This window comes from Camellia sinensis, unplaced genomic scaffold, assembly GCF_055761805.1.
Source record: "Camellia sinensis isolate YWXY unplaced genomic scaffold, ASM5576180v1 Unanchor1, whole genome shotgun sequence".
Classification (NCBI taxonomy): Eukaryota; Viridiplantae; Streptophyta; class Magnoliopsida; order Ericales; family Theaceae; genus Camellia; species Camellia sinensis.
The window spans coordinates 23,651,057-23,670,391 of NW_028128987.1; the positions used below are offsets into that span (position 1 = coordinate 23,651,057).

Here is a 19,335-nt window from a genome sequence, read left to right on the forward strand (position 1 = left end):
GGCCTTGTTTTAACATGCTAAAAATCTGTTTTTAGTTGTTTAATGCATGCCATGTTTGGTCATGTTAAGTGTAGTTCAATGCCTTATTGATTTGCCTTGAACACTTGGACTATTCGTTGCATGTTTTGGCTTGATTTTGTTGCTTGGTTTGGCACCATCCTAACATGATTTCAATACTTATGTTGCATGCTAATTAGTCCATGATTCCTCCTTTCAAGTGTGCTTGAATATTGCTCGTTTTGTGCTTAAGTGTTGGCCCTTATGTGCATGTGTGTGTGTATGCCATTTAGCCCTCACTTTTTAGCACTATGGCTACTGTTTTAGGCCTATTTTAGAGTCGCCTAATTCATGTTTAAGTCCATCTTTGCACTCATTTGTATTGCCATATGCATGCTTGTATGCTTGCATAAGTTAATTGCCATGCCATGTTGCATCCTTAGCTTGTATGCCTAGGTTGCATTGCATCTTGCATGCATGCCTTGTTCCTTGAAATGGTGATAGGAATTAGGCCTAATTTGTTTGATTGGTTAGCATGCATTTAAAATCAAAGTTGCATACTTGGTTCCTTGGGCCATCATGCATGGAAATGCGTGATTGGTGGTCCGAGAACCAAGGCACATGTCCCTTTGAGTCATCACAATGATAAGAGACATGGTTGGTGCATACATGCCTTGAATTGTGCTGCCATGCTTTGTTTTGCCCTCTGTTGCTGTGAGTTGCAGGTTCTGCAGGAATACTCTGCCGACCGGCAGTGTAATGTGCCGACCGGCACCATTTTCTCTGCCGACAGGTTCAATTTTGTGCCGATGGCCATACCACACTGCCGGTGGCAACTTCAACCAGCCGGTGATGATCCTCTCTGTCCAAGGGATCAGTCCTGAGGCTTTGACAACCTCCAGAGGAGGAAAGGATGGAAAACAGAGGCAGCTTGCGCATGGTGGCACGCTTCTCGAGGCGTTTTCCTGCTTTAATTTATTTATTTAATTTGTTAATTAAATTAGTTAATTTGTAACATTTAATTAGCTTGCGTAGTTAATTAATTTGTAATATTTATTCGGTCCCTCCGAGCGAGGGCAAACCTGTAATAAGTGTGCGTGAGTGTGTATATGTCTTCCAACCTCACGTCTTTCTTCCCTTTTATTTACCTGCTTATGATGGTAGATTAGGGCACGTTTAATTTAGCATACCTTATGCTATGCATGTGTGTATCCATGCATTTGTATTGCATGCATTAGGCTCGGTACATCACGTTAACTGCATCAATGCTTCAATTCCCAAACTGAATACGTGATAATTGTGCATTTTCACATGACATGTTTAGGATAGCCGAGCCTATTCTAGTAACATTTTGTATGCGATGCATTAGGCACTTCACATGGACTTGGATCATGCATGTTTGCTAACAAGTTCTTTGTTTTGGCACGGAGTACTATGTAAGTATTCCCGCTTTAGCATATCGCATGAGTGTGAATGTTGCCATGACAGCATGTTTAACATGTGACTAGATGCTTATGTGTTATAACTGCTTGAATGCCTGTGGGTGAAGGTTGGATTGTTTGAGTTGGAAAAACTCGTTGAAATCCGTGTTTTAGCCTACTTGCGAGTAGCAAATTCCAAAGCATTTTCAAACCAAACGGATATGCAATGTTCATTTCCAAATTAGGCAATCTAGTCTATACTTGTTTGTTGTGCGCATAACATAGTAATTCTAAGCTAATAAACGGAATAAGAACACATAAAGTTTTCAAATACGGATATCACGGTTAGTAGAGGCCGGTCTTTGGACCGGGCGAAAGGGGGTGCTCATAGCTGACCTTCCTCGATCGTACCCAAGCTCCCGAGCCGAGACAACTCCGGTGATGACGGACATGTGGCCTCCGGCACCGAGTCATGGTTTCCTAAATTCTCCCATTTTAAAATATTTAGGTGGCGACTCTGTATCTGGCAAAGCAGTCCATGTTTGGCACTACTTTTTCAAAAAAATCTGTTTTCTCAAACGATTTGCCAGATTTGGACTCTTTGGTTCAGATTAAGAACCGTGACACAAATCGAGTCCGAACTGTAGCGTGAGGCCCACGCGGGCGCGTCTACAATAACAAAAACACAATTGGAGTACCGTTCGATAACCATTTCACTTTAATTAAATTTTTCTCATGTGTTTCCCACTCATTCTATGTTTATATGAGCTCAATTGGTGCCTAAGAGTACTTGAAATGACATGAGAATGTAAGCATGCACTTAAAAGAGTTAATCAAAATTTGTTGAAAACAGGGTCCTCGCTCGAGCGCAACTTCCTTCGCTCAAGCAGGGGTTCAAAAATAAAGGTAGTCGCTCGAACGCAACTTTGGTCGCTCGAGCGGTCTACAAACTTTGCAAAAGTACTATTTACAAGAATTTTTCACTCGATAGACGCTCGACAATCGCTCAAGCAGAAGACTGAGTAAATAGGGTCCTCACTCAAGCACAACTTTGGTCGCTCAAGTGCTCTACAAAATTTTGCAAAACTTCTAGGAGCTCGATTTTTACGCTCAAGCGACACTTTCTTCACTCGAGCGGACAGGCCGAATTCTGGAATTTCCAAAACTGTGTTTGAAGTTCAAATTGATATTCAAAGGTCCAAAACTTGTATTTTTGGTACAAAAACATGGAAAAACATTTTAGAACTTGAAAATATAGTTAATTTGAAACCAATTTCTCAAATCATGGACCCAATTCTCAAAATCAAACTTAAATCATGAAGTTGGAACCATGCATGATATGTATTGCCCTTATTTCTTTTCAAATCTTTTCAAAACTTGATCAAATGGCATGACAAGTGTAAAAACATGAAGAAATCTTTAAATGAATGTGTAAAAGTCCCGTGCATGTAAGAATTCACAGAAAATTGAACTCAAAGATGAAGAATTATGCATGTATGTATGCTATTATACTCAATTCTTCCATAATCAAATCAATTCTTTCTACTTACATGCAAATAGACTCATAACTTCTAGAATTCATGACCTACATGTTTTATTTTCAAGATTTAAGAAGGAATTCCATACCTAGGATATGAATTCAAGTGTGTCCTAATTTGATCCTTCAAGTTCTTTACCAATTCCCTTCAATTTCTCCGTGCTCTCTCTCTCTCTCTCTCTAAGTTGAGTTCTTCTTCTCCCTCTCTTAAAATCTCAGCCAAATTATGTATTTGAGGCCAAGTAAGGATTGTATCACTTATATATGCATGTGATTAGCTTAGCCTAATCATATGTGATTAAGGTTGGTTAATTATGGTCAACTCTAACTAAGTTCAATCAGTTTATTCTAATTATTTTGGTCCAAATCAAATTTTGACGAAAATTGCCATAAAATTCTAAATATTCTAATTAGCCTATTGGGCTAGTCAATTTTAGCTTCTGAAGCTGTTTGGGTTTTCAATTTCTAATTCTAAGTCGATAAGTGAACAGATATTCCAAGTAATAACAGATAACTACAAAATTAAGCATGTAATCACATAATTAAACACACAATCATGCAATTAAACTTATTGAATCAATATAATATAATAGTACGGAGGTCGGGTTGTCACAATAGAGGTGCCATTATGAAGCTATTTTCAACAACTTCAAATCTTTCAATCTCTTTTTGATGTAAAAGCATGAAATGTGTCAGCGAGATTGATTGTTGGATGAGTTGATAGCTTTCCATGAGAGCCAAGCATTCTCCTTCGATCCAAGTATGATTACTATTGCGCAAAAATGTTGTATTGGGTTTGTGTAAGGTGGTAACATTACTTAGAGGCTGGTGTTGATAATACTACTCAATGTGCCTAACCTGGCTAAGCCTTTAGTATTCGATGCCTAGTAAAAATAGGACTTGCTCACTTTCCGATGCTCAGCTCAGCTAAGGCTTACTCAATTTCAATACCTAACTCATTTAGGGCTTTACTGTTCGATGCCTAGTAAAACTTGGGCTTACTCTGTTTCTGATGCTTAGTTTGGCTAAGGATTACTCGATTTTCAATGTCTAGCTCATCTAGGGCTTTTGGGTTCGATGCCTGGTAAGACTAAGGCTTACTCTCTTTCTGATGCTTAGCTAGGTTAAAGCTTATTCAATTTTTGATGCCTAGCTCGGCTAGGGCTTACTCATTTTTCGATGCTTAGCTTGGCTAAGGCTTATTCAATTTCTGATGCCTGGCTTGGCTAAGTCTTACTTATTTTCTGGTGCCTAGTGTAGCTAAGGCTTATTCAATTTTTAATACCTAGCTCGTCTAGGGCTTACTCATTTTTGGATGCCTAGAGTGGCTAGGGCTTATTCAATTTCCGTTGCCTAGCTCGGCTAGGGCTTACTCATTTTCCAAAGCCTATCTCGGCTAGAGCTAACTCATTTTCCAATGCCTATCACCACTAGGATTTATCCAATTTTCAATACCTAGCTCGGCTAGGTCTTGTTCAATTTTTTATGCTTAGCTCAGCTAGGGCTTATTCATTTTCTGATGCTTAGCTTGGCTAAGGCTTATTCAATTTCTGATGCCCAGCTCGGCTAGGGCTTATTCGATTTCGGTGTGCCTAGCCTAGCTAGGGGTTTTTCATTCTTTGTCTTTCATGTCTAGCTATGGAGGACATGCCCTTTTCGAGTATAAGGCCCATTTCCACACTAATATTGTGCCAACTTGCAGTCGCCATTTAATTTTTAATAGGGAATTAAGAAACCTTTAACAATGAAAACTAAGTTAAAGACCTAATTCATCATAACCAGAGATTACTGGTTTAGGGGCTAAGGTACAAAAGGGGAAAGCCATTGAATGAAAGCAAGTCCTTTTGTCCAATCTAAAAACTGGCCTCTACTAATTCTCTATTTTATGATTTTAATGGTTAATTATTCATACAAGTTATTTTAAGCCTAAAAACTCTTAACTACCCTAAAACTATGTGATTTGAATAGAAAATGAAAATCACTTATTTTAAATTAAGAGAACAAAGCCATATTTTCCAAAATGATGATTTCCACACAAAAATATAAGAGTGAGCATGGTCTAGATTGGGATAAAACCAGGACCAATTCGTTATTGATGGTTCTTGAAAAATTCGAACCAATCCAATCCGTTTAAATTGTGGAACCAATCCAAACCAATCCATTTAAACACGGATTGGATCGGTTTAAGACCACGGATTCACATAATTAAATATATATAAAAAAAATACATAACGTTTTAATTTCATAAAAATACGAACATAGTATCATATTAGTTCCACAATAACAGCATATCGTTCCATAATAGCGACACACTATTTTAAAATTTAAACAATCATAAAAAAATTGCTTCCACTATAAGTATTTAGACCATTATAAATTAAAACTAAAAACTAACAAACAAAAGTAATAAAATGAGATAATATGTGGGTTTAGGTTTGGATTTAGGTTTTATATGGAATAAGAGAAGATACTATTCGGGATAGTGTATAATATAAATATAGACTATTTGTATACAGTCCAAATCGGTTCCAATCCGGAACCGTGGGGTTCAATTAGGAACCCATCCATGGACTACGGATTTTTAATTTTTCAATCCAGAACCGAACCACGGATTCAAAAAACCAATTCAAACTTACCAGATTAGACTGGACCAGATCAGATTATGGATTTCGCGGTTTCTTTGCTCAGCCCTACAAAGAGAGGACTTTTTATTGATTTATGGCAATAAACTCAACCTAAAAAAAATCAAATTCATGCAAACATTCAAAGCATACAATTTTGCAAAAAAAAACAATTAACATGGATTATTTAAATCACAATGCATAGAACACTCATATGCTATGGAAGGACAAGAAGACTTACGCAGATGCTTGCTCAAGCGTCTTTCATGCAATACTTGAAATTAACATGGCCTAATATACAGCTACACATGCAAAATAAGATCCTAAACCCGATTTGAGGTTACTAAATGATGATTATGCACAAAAGAGCAAATAGCAAATAAAAAGTAAAAATACGAACTAACTACATGATGATTTAAACCGGGCTATGCATACTTATTACATGATTAAATGAAGCCTAAACATGTTATTCTAAGGAGAACGAATAAAACATGCGAAAATGGTTGAAAAAGTGAGAAAAACCAACAAACTACATGATGAGATGATGGATGGATACCCTAGCTATGATTGATTACTGAAATAAAGACCAAAAGAGCTGCTGAAATACAAAGAGGGAGAAGGTTTACCTGCTGGTTTGATTAAACCAAAGTCACTCGAAGAAAAGGTGCAAGAAAAATCGATTTTCTTACTTGCAAACCTCCCTCAAGCTAAGGTTTCTGATTATGTTTGAATTCTTCAATCCTGTTCTTAGTGATTAGAGTAGGTTTCTGATTATGTTCGAGTTCTTCAATCCTTAGAATGTTCGATTAGAGTTGTTGTGGGAAAGTGAGAATTTTGGAGTCAAGGCAATAGGGACTAACTAATTTTTTATTTCTCCCTACATATCCTCAAGACAATTATAAATACAACTATAATTCTCTAACAAATAGACTCTCCCACTCTCAATAGTCATTTCTCTCATCATAGAGACACAATAAACAAATCTCTTATAAATTTTTTACATGTGTATATAGTTTTGATTATCTATATAGACTCACAAATTCCTGATTATAACGTGGTTTTTTTTTTTTTTTATGTTAACTGCATGAATAGTTTGTGGTATGAATTTTATTAATTATCATTGATGTGTTATGGATTTGACAAAACTATGTAAATAGTTTATAAAACTTCCATGCATACACATAAATTGTTTATATTGTGATATGGCTTTTATTTATATTTATACTATGCTTATTTCACTGTAATGAAAAGTGAATTTTTTTTTCCATCATATTTTTTTAGGCAATTGGGTCAATAGTTTGTGGTATAAATTTCATTACATGTGTTATGAATTTGACTGTGTAAATATTGTATAAACTTACCATGCATACACTCAAGGAGGGAGCCATATAGGCTCCAGGGGCACGTGCCCCCCTCAATTTTTAATATTACACTTAGAAAACGTTTTTCATTTAACTTTCTTTTAATTTTTAAATATGTTTCAAAATATTTATATCTCATCTTTATTTTCACTTTCTTTTTAATAAATTCCTTATAATTTACTATTATAAATGTTTAATTTTATCAAAATATTCTTCTATAATTATTTATATATCTCTCATTTCTCTCTTTTTTTTCTTCACATCTATCTTCTTCTTCTTCTTTTTCTTTTTCTTTTTTTTTTCTTTTTCTTTTTTTGTATGCATATTATTACATTTTAAATTTTGATTATCATCATATTTAGTAACTAAAATAACAAAGAAAAAAAGCTTCGGTTAATTAAAACATATCCAAGGCACATGATTTTGGCACCACATTGATCTTTGGTCATTCTATCACCAAATAAAAATCGGATTTGGTTAAGTTTTGTAATTAATATCGCTAAGGATTAATGATGCCTCCTATGAATTAAAATCCTAACTCCGCCGTTACATACACATATAAATTATTTATATTGTTATTTGGTTTGATTTATATGTATACTACGTTTGTTTCACTGTAATGAAAAATGAAATAAAATATAAACCGAATGATCACGTAATTCATTTTTTTAAGTAAATATAATAGAATAGTGAACCAAACACTATCTAATTCTATGTACAGTACATGTGCTAGAAAAAAAAATTTAAGAAAAAAGGGAAATACATGTTTTTATAACTTAAAACTTTAAGATGTAAACTTTTTTTTTATAACATGGAACTTGTGATATATGGTTGACTTTTTATTACAAAAACAAATTAAACTATACAAATTTATTTTTTACCAAGAACGCAATGTCATTTTATTATTTTTAAAAATGTAGAAGTATACAATTTTTACTTTTAGTTTACAAAAGTTGAACCGTACGTTCAAGACATGCACGTTCAATTCTTTATTACCAAAAAAATGTACAATCCAATTTTAGTTCATTTTAACAATAAAAAACATAAAGCGAATACTGTATGTACTTTATAAAAATATATAAATTTGAACTTTTTACACTGAAATGGTTGGTACGTAACCTCTACACCATATAAAAAATAAAAAAACTACAAAAAGATTGGAATCAATTGCTGCAAAAACAAAAACTATACCAATTCAAGCCTTTAATCCCATCAATTGAAGTTGTTATATGAATCTTTCTTCTCCACTCAACTCTATTAAAAACCATTGCATTAGTCAAATTAAGGATGTCACAACCCAACCCCGATACTTGGGCTGAATTCGCAACTACCTCAATTCTAAAGTTATTAATGTTTAATTTTAGATTAAACAAATCAAATAATGCAGCGAAATAAAAATAAGTGCATATAAATGTCTAAAGCGTATATGAGAACTTTTATTGATAACATGAGATAGTCAATAATTACAAATAAAAACCAAAAAAAGAAAAGAAAAACACGATATTCATCTCAAGTTTGGATCCAGTTAAAGAGGTAAAACAATTCCTCCTTAAGTTTCGTCACCTAAAAGAGGTTTAACAGCTATAAGCACATGATAGAGTAAACAATATTATACTAAGAGTATAAAGGTACACAAATCACCATGAATAATTATTTAGGCTAAACAATGAATAGTTTGTTTTGAATAAATTATTTTAAATGACAGAATCATAATGCATAAATCATATAAGTAAAATAATTATAATCACGGTATAAAAACAGAGGGTTATTAGATCTATGACAGACAGAGAGTCATACAATAACTAATCAGAGGGTCAGTGATTATTTAAGTCCCCCAAGACATGAGACTTTCAGAAGGTCACTAAAGTAACAATTCAGATGACCAATGGTTGTTTAAGTCCCTCAAAGCATGGGACCTCCGTGGTGGTACTTATAAAATAATTGTTTAAAAACATATTTAATAAACGGTTATATTCATAAATTTTCATTTTTTAAACAAATAGGGTTCATAAAATAAATAACATAATTAAAATGTTAAAATAATTTATAAAGTATGATTTACATAAAATAATTTATAAAATAATAAAATAATTTATGATCACTTAAGGTATAATATAATTTGCTTTAATATTAACTCTTATTATTTTCTATTTCCTCCAGTTCTCCGAGCCCACCCCTTGCTTCTACTTCTGTTTTGTGTTGCCTTCCTTTATTACCGAGCCCTTTATGTGGCTCCACGCCTAATTTTTCTATAATCATTATGTTCACAGGTGACACGTGTTGGATGCCTCCAGCAATGTCCTCTTAAGCATTTCCTAAATGAGAAATGCCTCGGATCGTAGTGGCAGTGACCCCACCACCTCATTATTTTTTAATTGGTTGAATTTTTTTATTTATTTTATTTATTTTTATATTTTTTTTTAGTCTTAAGAGTACAGCCTCCCACAGGAAGTTGAGGGTTCCTAGCACGGTTGTCACTAAATTTATCAACAGGTTATACTCATCTTATTAGTGCCACTTGTCAATTCTTGTTAAGTAATTACACTTGGGCCCCAAGTAATATAATAATTACATAATCATCTTTTAATAACATACCATGATCCCTAATTAAATTAAATTACATTTTAACATATAGCTATTAAATTAAATATATTATTATTATTTTATTTATATATATTTATTTTATTATTATTATTAGTATTAATTGATATTAACGCGGTGTTAAAATTAAGCATGTTGAGTGTCACAATAGAGATTTATTTCTCTATTTATTACACTGGCTCACGTTAATCTAGGAGGTCTGTCCCTACCCCTAACACTTCTATCTACCATCATTGCATCGTATCTTTTCACTACTGCATCTATTGGTCTCCGTTGTATATGATCAAACCATTTCAATCTATCTATTCTCTCACAACTTATCTTCTATCGATATACAACTCATACTCATTCTCGAATATACTCATTTCTAATTCTATCTTTTCTAGTCATGCCACGCATCCACCTTAGCATCCTCATCTTAGCAATACTCATCTTATCTGTATGTTGTTTCTTAGTTGCCCAACATTTCGTCACATACAATATTGCTAATCTAATAATTGTTCTATAGAATTTTTCTTTTAGTCTAGTGGGTACTCGTTTATCGCACAGTACCCTAGACGCACTCATCCACTTAAGCCACCTTATCTTAATTCTATGAACCACATCCACTCTAATCTCCTCAACCGTTGTAAATAACAAAAATGTTCACTCTTAGGTATTTCTTGGTTCTCAATCTTTACTTCTCCTCTGCTTCCATTGTTACTGTTACTAAAATTACACTCCATATACTCTATTTTAATTCTGCTTATTCTGAATCCTTTAGATTCAAGTGCTTCTCTCTAAGTCTCCAACTTAGTGTTCACTCTTTCTCTAGTTTCATCCACTAGCATGATATCATCTGCAAAAAGCATATACCATGACACGTCATCCTAAATATTTTACGTCAACTCATCCACAACTAAAGCAAAAAGATAAGTACTTAAGGTTGATCCTTAATGTAACCCTACAGTAATTAGAAATTCACTTGTCTCTCCAGCAAGCGATCTAATAATGGTCATTACACCCTCATACATGTCCCTAATTATATCAATATAACCTTTTGTCACCTTTTTCTTTTCTAACACACCAAATTATATCCCGAGACACTCTATCGTATACTTTCTCAAGATCTATAAAAATCATAAGAATCTATTTTCTTTTCTCTATACTTTTCCATTACTCTTCTTAACAGATAGATTGCTTCCATTGTTAACCTACCAGGCATAAATCCAAATTAATTCTCTGACACTTCTGTTATATCTCGCAATCGATGTTCTATCACTCTCTCCCACACTTACATTATATGACACATCAACTTGATTCCTATATAGGTGTTGCAATTCTGTACATCTCCTTTATTCCTATAGATTGGTATTAAAATACACTTCCTCCACTCCTTTGGTATTTTCCTAGTCAATAAAATCTTGCTAAATAACCTAGTCAATCAAGAAACCCCTTCTTACCCAAAAATTTTGAAGCTTCAATAAGGATATCATTGGGTCCTAAAGCCTTATTCGATTTTATCTTCTTAAGTGCAATCTCCACTTCAAAGTTCCTAATCATATGATAGAGTCTGAAGCCTTGATTTTCCTTATTACTAGTTATTTCTTCTACTTTTGACCTACCTCCATGTTCCTCGTTTAACAATTTCTCAAAATAGTTCTTTCACCTCTCCTTAATCTTTTCATCCTTCACCAGCATCCTAGAGTCCTCACTCTTAATGCATTTAACCTAATTAAAATCTATTGTTTTCATCTCTCTTATCTTAGCAAATTTGTATATTCTCTTCTCTCCCTCGTTACTATATAGTCTAGTATATAGATCATCATAGGCTTTCAACTTAGCCTATCTTACTATTTTTTTGACCTTCTTATTAGCTAATTTATAACTCTTAAGGTTTTCCTCAATTCTATCCTTCTGCCACTTTTTAAAAGCACTTTTTTTTCGCCTTAACTGTCGCTTAAACCTCCTCTCTCCACCACCAAGTTTTTCTAGAGTTGGGTCTATTTCCTTTTGACTCTCCAAGAACTTCTCCTAAGATGCTCCCCGTATAATTGGCCATCGAGTTCCACATAGTATTAATATCATTTTTCAAGTCCCAATGAATAAAAAATGTGTTGCTTGAGGTTACAAATTTTGTTATTTTTAAGATTTTAAATATACATATGGACTAATAACTTTGTTAATTTTTACATTTAAAATAAATTAAATAATACTTATTGCCTAGCCTTCTTTAAAATCCTACCCGGATATAACTATATCAAAACAACTAATTAAATTTAATAAATTCAAAAGCTAAATTTATTTATTTTAGATTTTAAAAAGATTAAAAAGAATATTCACAAAGCTCCTCAATTACAAATTTATCCAAATTATATTAACAAAATTTAAAATATTTGTTGGCTAAATTTGTTAATGTTGAATTAAAAAAATACATTGATTAAGCTTTTTTAAATCTTACTCAATTTCATTGCTAAATTTGTTGATTTTGAGTTTTAAAAAATAAATAGATAACACCTACTAGATAATCACTTGTAACACACTAAATAATTACAATCATACCAAATCTATTGGCTACTAAAATCTTTAAAAAAATTAAAGCATTTGTATATTGATTTTGATTTTTGAATTTAAAAAAATTCAAAATACCTATTGGGTAACAAAATTTGTTAGTTGGATGTAGAAAAACTAATGAATTTTATGCATTTTATAAAATCAGAAAAGTTATTAAATTATTTTTTTGTTAAACTCTTACCTTTTAATAATTTTATACAGCTCTTCAAATTATATATAAAATTTTTATTTACAGGGGACAAAATGAGAAAAACTCACATAATTTTTTTACAAGTTATATACTATTTTATCTCGTGCATAGCATGGGTCACATGCTAGTTTATATATAGATATATATGACGTAATATCCACACACACACAAATACTTTCTTCTTTTTTCTGCCAAAGAAAGAAGAGTTTTATTCATAGAGATAATTACAATGGGTCTAGCGGCCCAATATCAGATTGATGGGAGTGTAAACACTATGATGGAAAACAAACGTCCCACACTCAAGCCTCATCAATTGACAGAGCATGGTGCGCAATATCATGCGCTACACCATTACAAATACGCAAAACAAAACGAAAACAGACTGAATAAAAAGAAAGACTTAATGTTCGACAGTCTTGCACAATTACGGCAATGTCTTGAGGAGGTTGCATAGCACCATTAAGGCTCTGATATACTGCCTTAGCATCACCTTCAACAATGATATTACGATGTTGGCCAATCAATACCTGCTGTAAGGCCTTTCGAACTACCAGCGCTTCAAGCACTCTAGGGGAAGGACAAGTGAATAAAGGGATAGATTTGATAAACAAAATGGCACATATCAAAGTCCGCCCCACAATACCTATACCAGCACGAAAATCCCTCTCTCTTTTACTAGCATCCACATTCAGTTTGACGTATCCAGAAGGAGGACACACCCAACGATTAATAGGAGAAGTATCATGAGACAGTGCTGCGGTAGAAACACTTGGCAAGGATAATGTCTGTTCCTGAGAATTCAAACCCAAGGCATCAAAAAATTCAATCCATTCTGCCACAACCAAGCTGGAAATGGATAGTGGCATTTGGAGAATTTGGGAGAAAACCCAAGCATTCCAAGACTTCCAAAGAGCCTAACAAATATAACAAACCAAATGTATAGTCTTATCAGCAAGAAGATGCTCAAGATATTGCCACCACTTAGAGAAACAATCCAACGTAATATGTAAAGGCCATTCCAATCGAAGCGGAGAGCATTTCCAAACAAGTTGTGAATCAGGATAGCGTAGTAGAAGATGATCCAACATTTCCAATTCAACACCACAACGAGGACACCACGGATCAGTCAATACTTTACGCTGACAAAGAGCAAGATTAGTAGGGAGAATATTGTGGGCACATCGCCACATAAAATGCTGAATTTTACGCTTAATCGGTAACCCCCAGATCATAGTTCTAAATCGCGGTATCGGGTAACGTAACGGTATCGATCGCGGAGTATCGGTATCGGTAGTATCAACCGATACGTATCGGGTATCGGGTGTCGCGGCTGTGAAATTTCAAAAATCATCAGCAATCCATCTAAAACTCAATTTTATGTATTTTTTTGACTCTTTTAATCTTAATTTATCATATTTTAATCAAAATTTTGAGAGTACCCAATATTTGGCTTTTATCTGCCTAGATTACCATCTTTTTCCTCACTCTCCGTCAACCTCCACACAATTTTTTGTCCCTTAGCCTTGGAATTTGGTTACATTTACCAAAACTTCTATATAAATTTTTCTTAAAAGTTGATGTTGACATCCAATAATAAAATTTTATAATTTAAATAATGTATATTATATTCCTTTTAAAGGGCTGAAAAGAAGTCTTACTCCTGAAATGAAATTCTTTCCTATTGCACAGAAATAGTAGTAAAACTTAATGAGTTGTGGAGAAGACGATTGAATAATAATATTTAAAACAGCATCTAAAAACTTAAATTTACTTTGAATTTTCTGTTGGCCATTTTTGCAGGTTGTTATGTGGCACTGCACAGAGCTGCAATCGAAGGTGACTTCTTCACAGAGCATCACATATACTTCTTATACTTCTTATATATATCCCCTTTGTAAAAAAACAAAGCATCACATATATATGACTTCTTCAGCCAAAATAAAAAAACAGAGCATCACATTCACATATACAAACAGAGCATCAGAGAACAAACCTTCAACAGAGCATCAACCGTATCGGACAGTATCGAAAAAAAATCGCTTACGTATCGGATTCAGGGTGTTACGTATCGGGAATCGATACGGACGCTAAATTCATTCTCGCTGGTATACCAGTGAGTATCCGACTCGGTCCTCTCATTTTCCGGTACGAACCGGCCGGTACGGCACGTACCAGCCAAATTCATTGATTCAAGATCTCAAAAGCCTAACCCACCTCTTTTCTTACACACACTTGACTTTGGCCAACTCAACCAACGAACCTTCTTTTTACCACCTTGACTACCCTACCAAAACCGAGCAATAGCAGCATTGATTTTTTTGGACAATGAAACTGGTAGTTTAAAGCAGCTCATAGCATAATTCGGCATGGCCATAAGGACTGATTTGAGCAAAACTTCCCTTCCAGCTTGACTAAGGAAGTTATCCTTCCACCCCGTAATGCGAGAGAGAACCCGATCCTAAATGAAATGAAATACCTCCATCTTCGAGCGGCCAATAATAGGAGGCAACCCAAGATATTTCCCACCACCAGTCACAAGAGCAATGCCTAAAGATTGTGACATGAAGCTACGCCAATCTGCCGAAGTATTAGGACTGAAAAACACCTAGACTTATCTCGATTGATGGCTTGCCCCGAAGCTGTCTCATATGTGTTTAAAACATTCTGTATATAAATGCTATTAGCAACCGAGGCCTGGCAAAAAATGATAGAGTCATCCGCAAATAAAAAATGAGATATGGGTGGACAAGAACGACTAATACGAACACCATGAAGCTGACGTTGGGCTTCCGCCTGTTGAAGTAAAAGATGCAAACCTTTCGCACAAAAAATAAATAGCATAGGAGACAACGGACAACCTTGGAGTAGTCCACTTTTTGGATTAAAGGCAGCTCCATGCTCACCATTAAGTAAAATAGAGAACGACACTGTCGAAACACACTCTATAATCCATGAGACCCAACGGGAATGAAAACCCATCTTCAGCATAATCGCCTCCAAATAAGCCCAACTAACTCTGTCATAGGCTTTAGTCATGTCAAGCTTGATAGCCATGAGGCCCAATTGACCTTGGCGCCATTGTTTGATATGATGCATAACTTCATGTGCTACTGATATTATCCTTTATTTGCCTTCCAGCCACAAAACCACTCTAATTTTCACTGACTAAAGAGGGAAGCAATTAAGCCAATCTCTTTGCTAGAATCTTTGAAATGATTTTATATAGAACTGTACACAAGCTAATCGGTCGATACTGCGAAACTTTGATGGGATAGGGGGCTTTTGGAATAAGAGAAATAAGAGTATGGTTAATACTGCGAAGCATCTTGCCATTATGGAAAAAACTTTGATAGCAGAACATACATCAGAACCAACCACATCCCAATAAGCTTGATAAAATCCAGCAGTTAAACCATCGACGCCTGGAGCTTTGGACGGACTCATATCAAATAAGGCCGCTCAAATTTCTGTATCCGAAACTGAACCAGTGAGCTGAGTATTCATAGATGCTGTCACAATACACGGAAATAAACCAAGAGTAGGTTCTGGAGAAGACGGACTATCAGGTGAGTAAAGTTGCTGGAAGAAAGAATTAAAGTCGAAGGCAATACCATCCATATCACTAATACCATCCATATCACTAATCCAATCCCCTGAAATAGATTCCACACCAGTGATACGATTGCGGGACCTATGTTGCATAGTGCACGCATGGAAAAACTTGGTATTCTTATCTCCAAGACAAAGCCAGTCAATTCGCGATTTCTGACGCCAAAATTCTTCTTCTTTACCCCAAGCTATCTTTAGTTGGTGTTCCAAAGAATGGATATGGGCTTGATTGGGCCTTTGACTCTACCTTTCAAGGACATGCTGGTCTTTTAGGTGGCCAATTTCCAGGGCAGAATTAAAATTGTGAGTTTTATTCTAAATTCGTAAATTTGCATGACACTGGCGCAACTTGTGGACTACCTGGAACATGCGAGAACCCGGGATAACTACTTCCCAACTACGTTGGATAGTAGATTTGTAGTCCCTTTCCCCAATCCACCGAGAATCAAATTTAAACCAACTACGAAGGCGCACTAGATACAGGTAGAGATCCAGAAGCAAGCTGTTACGATCTAACCCAACACACTCACAGTGCGTAACAGTAGCTCGATCAAAAGAAATTTGCCAATCTACACTAGCCAAGACTTTGTCCAACCATTCCACGATGTAACCTCCAGTGTTTCTGTTATTACGCCAAGTAAACATGAAACCATTATAACCCATGTCTAACAGTTCACATCCATCAACAAAAGAACGAAAAGGAACTAGAGACCAATGAGGACGAGCATGACCACCTCGCTTTTCTGCAGGACGCAAAATGTCATTAAAATCACCCCAGATTACCCAATGTTGACCGAAGCAAACACTACGCTACGGAATACAACGCATCTAAGAAACTCGCACTGAATCAATTGAACTAAAATACACGCAAATTAATCGCCAAGAATGTTTTGAGACTGCATCAACCACTTGAGCTTCAATGAAAAAATTCGTTGTATAAATGATACTCAACTGAATTTCATTCTGCCAAAACCAGGCCAAACCACCCGCAGTGCCCATAGGATCCACAATACAAGACTGATCCATACGTAAATTTTTTTGGATATTTCGTAATTTCTTCGCAGAGTTCTTTGTCTCACTAAGGAAAAAAACCCCTCGGGGAGTAGAGCTTAGAGAGCTCCTTTAGTTGATGAATTGTCAGAGGGCTCCCCACACCCTAACAGTTTCATGCCAAAGCTCTCATCTGGCCACTGGAGGCCACTCTCGGCTAGCCACCTCCACCGTAGAATCGGAACCACTAGAGCCATTCTTCAATTTCTTACCAGGGACAACTTCCACACCAGGATCAGTAATAGAGAGGGGAGAGGACTTTCTCTTGTCCACAGAGGAGCTTGGTGGAATTGGAGCCAAGTTACCTCTCGGGCTGCGTGTTCGCTTTTTATACCCCTTAGGACTGGCTTTACTCGAAGGGGGGAAGAGAGAAGGTAAGGTGGTAGTAAAAGGCATGGCTGAACAAGGTGAGAGAGGAAAAACAGGTGGGTTTGGGGTTTGGGAATGAAGAGAAGAAAGAGGTAAGAGAGTAGGCAGAGGAGACGGAGTAATTACAGACGGGGTGGGGGCAGTAAGTGTGTTATTGGAAGCAGAAGGGAATATGTTTAGAGAAATGTTAAGGACGATGAAAGACTTTTCATGAAAATGATTATAAAAGATTTGTGATTTTTGGATTAGCTTTGATTAGTGTGTGGTATTTTATTCTAAGTATAATTCAAAGGTCACAAATTTTTTAAAATCATTTTCAAGAAAGACTTTTCATGATACCTAGTATTGCTGTATATTTAATAAGGCTTGACCTACCTCAGCAAGAGTGGGATGGGTGGAGATCTTGGGCTGGTGTGAGAGCATGGCTGAAAGTCCTTGTTTTGTAAGCTTTGTGAAAAGGGGTAAAGAATGGGGCATTGTGGCGGTATCCATCAAGCCCAAAGTTAGGATGTTGGGCCTAGTCTGACCCAAGAAGAGGGCCCTAAAGTGCCCACCGGTGGTGGGTAGGGAGTTTGAAGAGGCAACTTCCGTGATCATCTCAACACGTCCAGGCGAATCCGCCTCTCCAGATTTAGTGGGATCAATAGTAACACCATCACGGCCATTACGGGAATTTGAATTAAACTTCCCCCCATCAGTAGCTATCTCCTTATCCCGATGGTCGGACACTGCCAGTGCCGAAGAGATACCATCTGAACTAGGAAAATGCCGGCGACCTCCAGCAGACTTGACCAGTGAAGCCCGTAACCACAGCCCATATTGGTCTGGACCAACTACAACCACTTCATGATCTTCAATCTTCTTCATGCAAGACCGCTTATCATGACCAATAACACCACAATAACTGCAAAATGTGGGCAATTTTTCATAGCGAAACCCAACCCAATGCATAGAATCATGCCGAATCTTGGCCCCTCCCTTGAGCGGGGAGAGAATGTCAATAACCATTAAAACTCGAATATACCTACCTTCGTGACTACCAGAAATGGGGATAATTACATCCAAAACCTCACCCATCGGTTGCCAAAGTTTGGTGCCAACGGCCTCTGTAAAACAGTCAACAGGAAGACCCCAAATCTGAACCCAGACAAGGGAACGATGGAATGATAGCAGATGTGGTTTAAGACCGGCCTCCCACCGACGCAGAACCAAAAAACTATTGTTGAAAAACCAGGGCTTGCCATTGAAAACACAAAGTAATTCACGCTTTTCTATAAAAGTGAACTGAAAAAGATTATCCCCAATCTCAAGAATCTTAAACCCTTTAGGCCATGTTTGTTTGGATAGACATGAGCTTGGGATTGGACTAATAGTCCAATAAAATTATTAATCCGATGTTTGGTTAAATAATTGAAGTACGGACTAATTATTTTAAACTTGACTATTAGTTAAGATAGGATACATAATCCAACGGATTGGTAGTCATAGGACTATTAGTCATGGGAATGCTAATCCAGTCCGCCCAAACAAACATGGCCTTAGGGTTCCCCCAAATGAGTGACATGGTGTTCTTAAGGCCATAGAGGTTAATGGGTTTGGTAGTGATAACCTTCCCAATGAGAGACAGAGCACACTCAGCCACACTGGATCGGATATCAAGCGGACTTAGAACAACGTCGTCCGCTTCATCAGTGGTAAGAACAAAAGTCTTGAATCGAATAGAAAGGTCATCATCGCAAGATAGAGTGGTTGCCTCTGACGCCATAGTGTAAGAATATAGGATCTATATACTAGAAATCAAAACACTATGAATATAATTAACTACTAAAACATAAAACTTGGATACATACCGTTTGATTCCGTTATTGTCTTGAGTTTTGCTTCTTTGAAAGATGATGGTATTCACAATCGAAAAACCTTAGCACCAGCTCTTCCCCTCCTTCTCCTAATCTTTATGTTGTCTTTCAATGGGGCTGACAACCCTTTGATCTACATATATATAGATATATGTAAACCCTAATAAGGA

At 35.9% G+C, this 19,335-nt stretch overlaps 1 protein-coding gene across 1 annotated transcript; it reads right to left on the minus strand.

Moving 5' to 3' along the window:
• Window positions 1–15,740: 15,740 nt before the first annotated feature.
• On the minus strand, window positions 15,741–19,074 carry LOC145814136 (uncharacterized). The gene is made up of 5 exons (XM_082910663.1): window positions 18,919–19,074; window positions 17,685–18,593; window positions 17,153–17,513; window positions 16,251–16,633; window positions 15,741–16,082 (listed from the first exon to the last, which is right to left on the minus strand). Exons 1-5 carry the CDS (start codon window positions 19,072–19,074, stop codon window positions 15,741–15,743), a joined length of 2,151 nt encoding a protein of 716 aa, XP_082766789.1.
• Between the last annotated feature and the right edge of the window lie 261 nt (window positions 19,075–19,335).

What these genes read in the sequence shown, in the direction of transcription:
- LOC145814136 (XM_082910663.1), bottom strand. Translation starts at nt 19,074, where the DNA reads ATGGCGTCAGAGGCAACCACTCTATCTTGCGATGATGACCTTTCTATT. An exon ending in CTCTGTCTCTCATTGGGAAG is followed by an intron (nt 18,594 to 18,918) that starts GTTATCACTACC and finishes AATCTTTTTCAG; the next exon opens with TTCACTTTTATAGAAAAGCG. An exon ending in TGGTGTGGAAGTTGTCCCTG is followed by an intron (nt 16,634 to 17,152) that starts GTAAGAAATTGA and finishes TGCGTCCTGCAG; the next exon opens with AAAAGCGAGGTGGTCATGCT.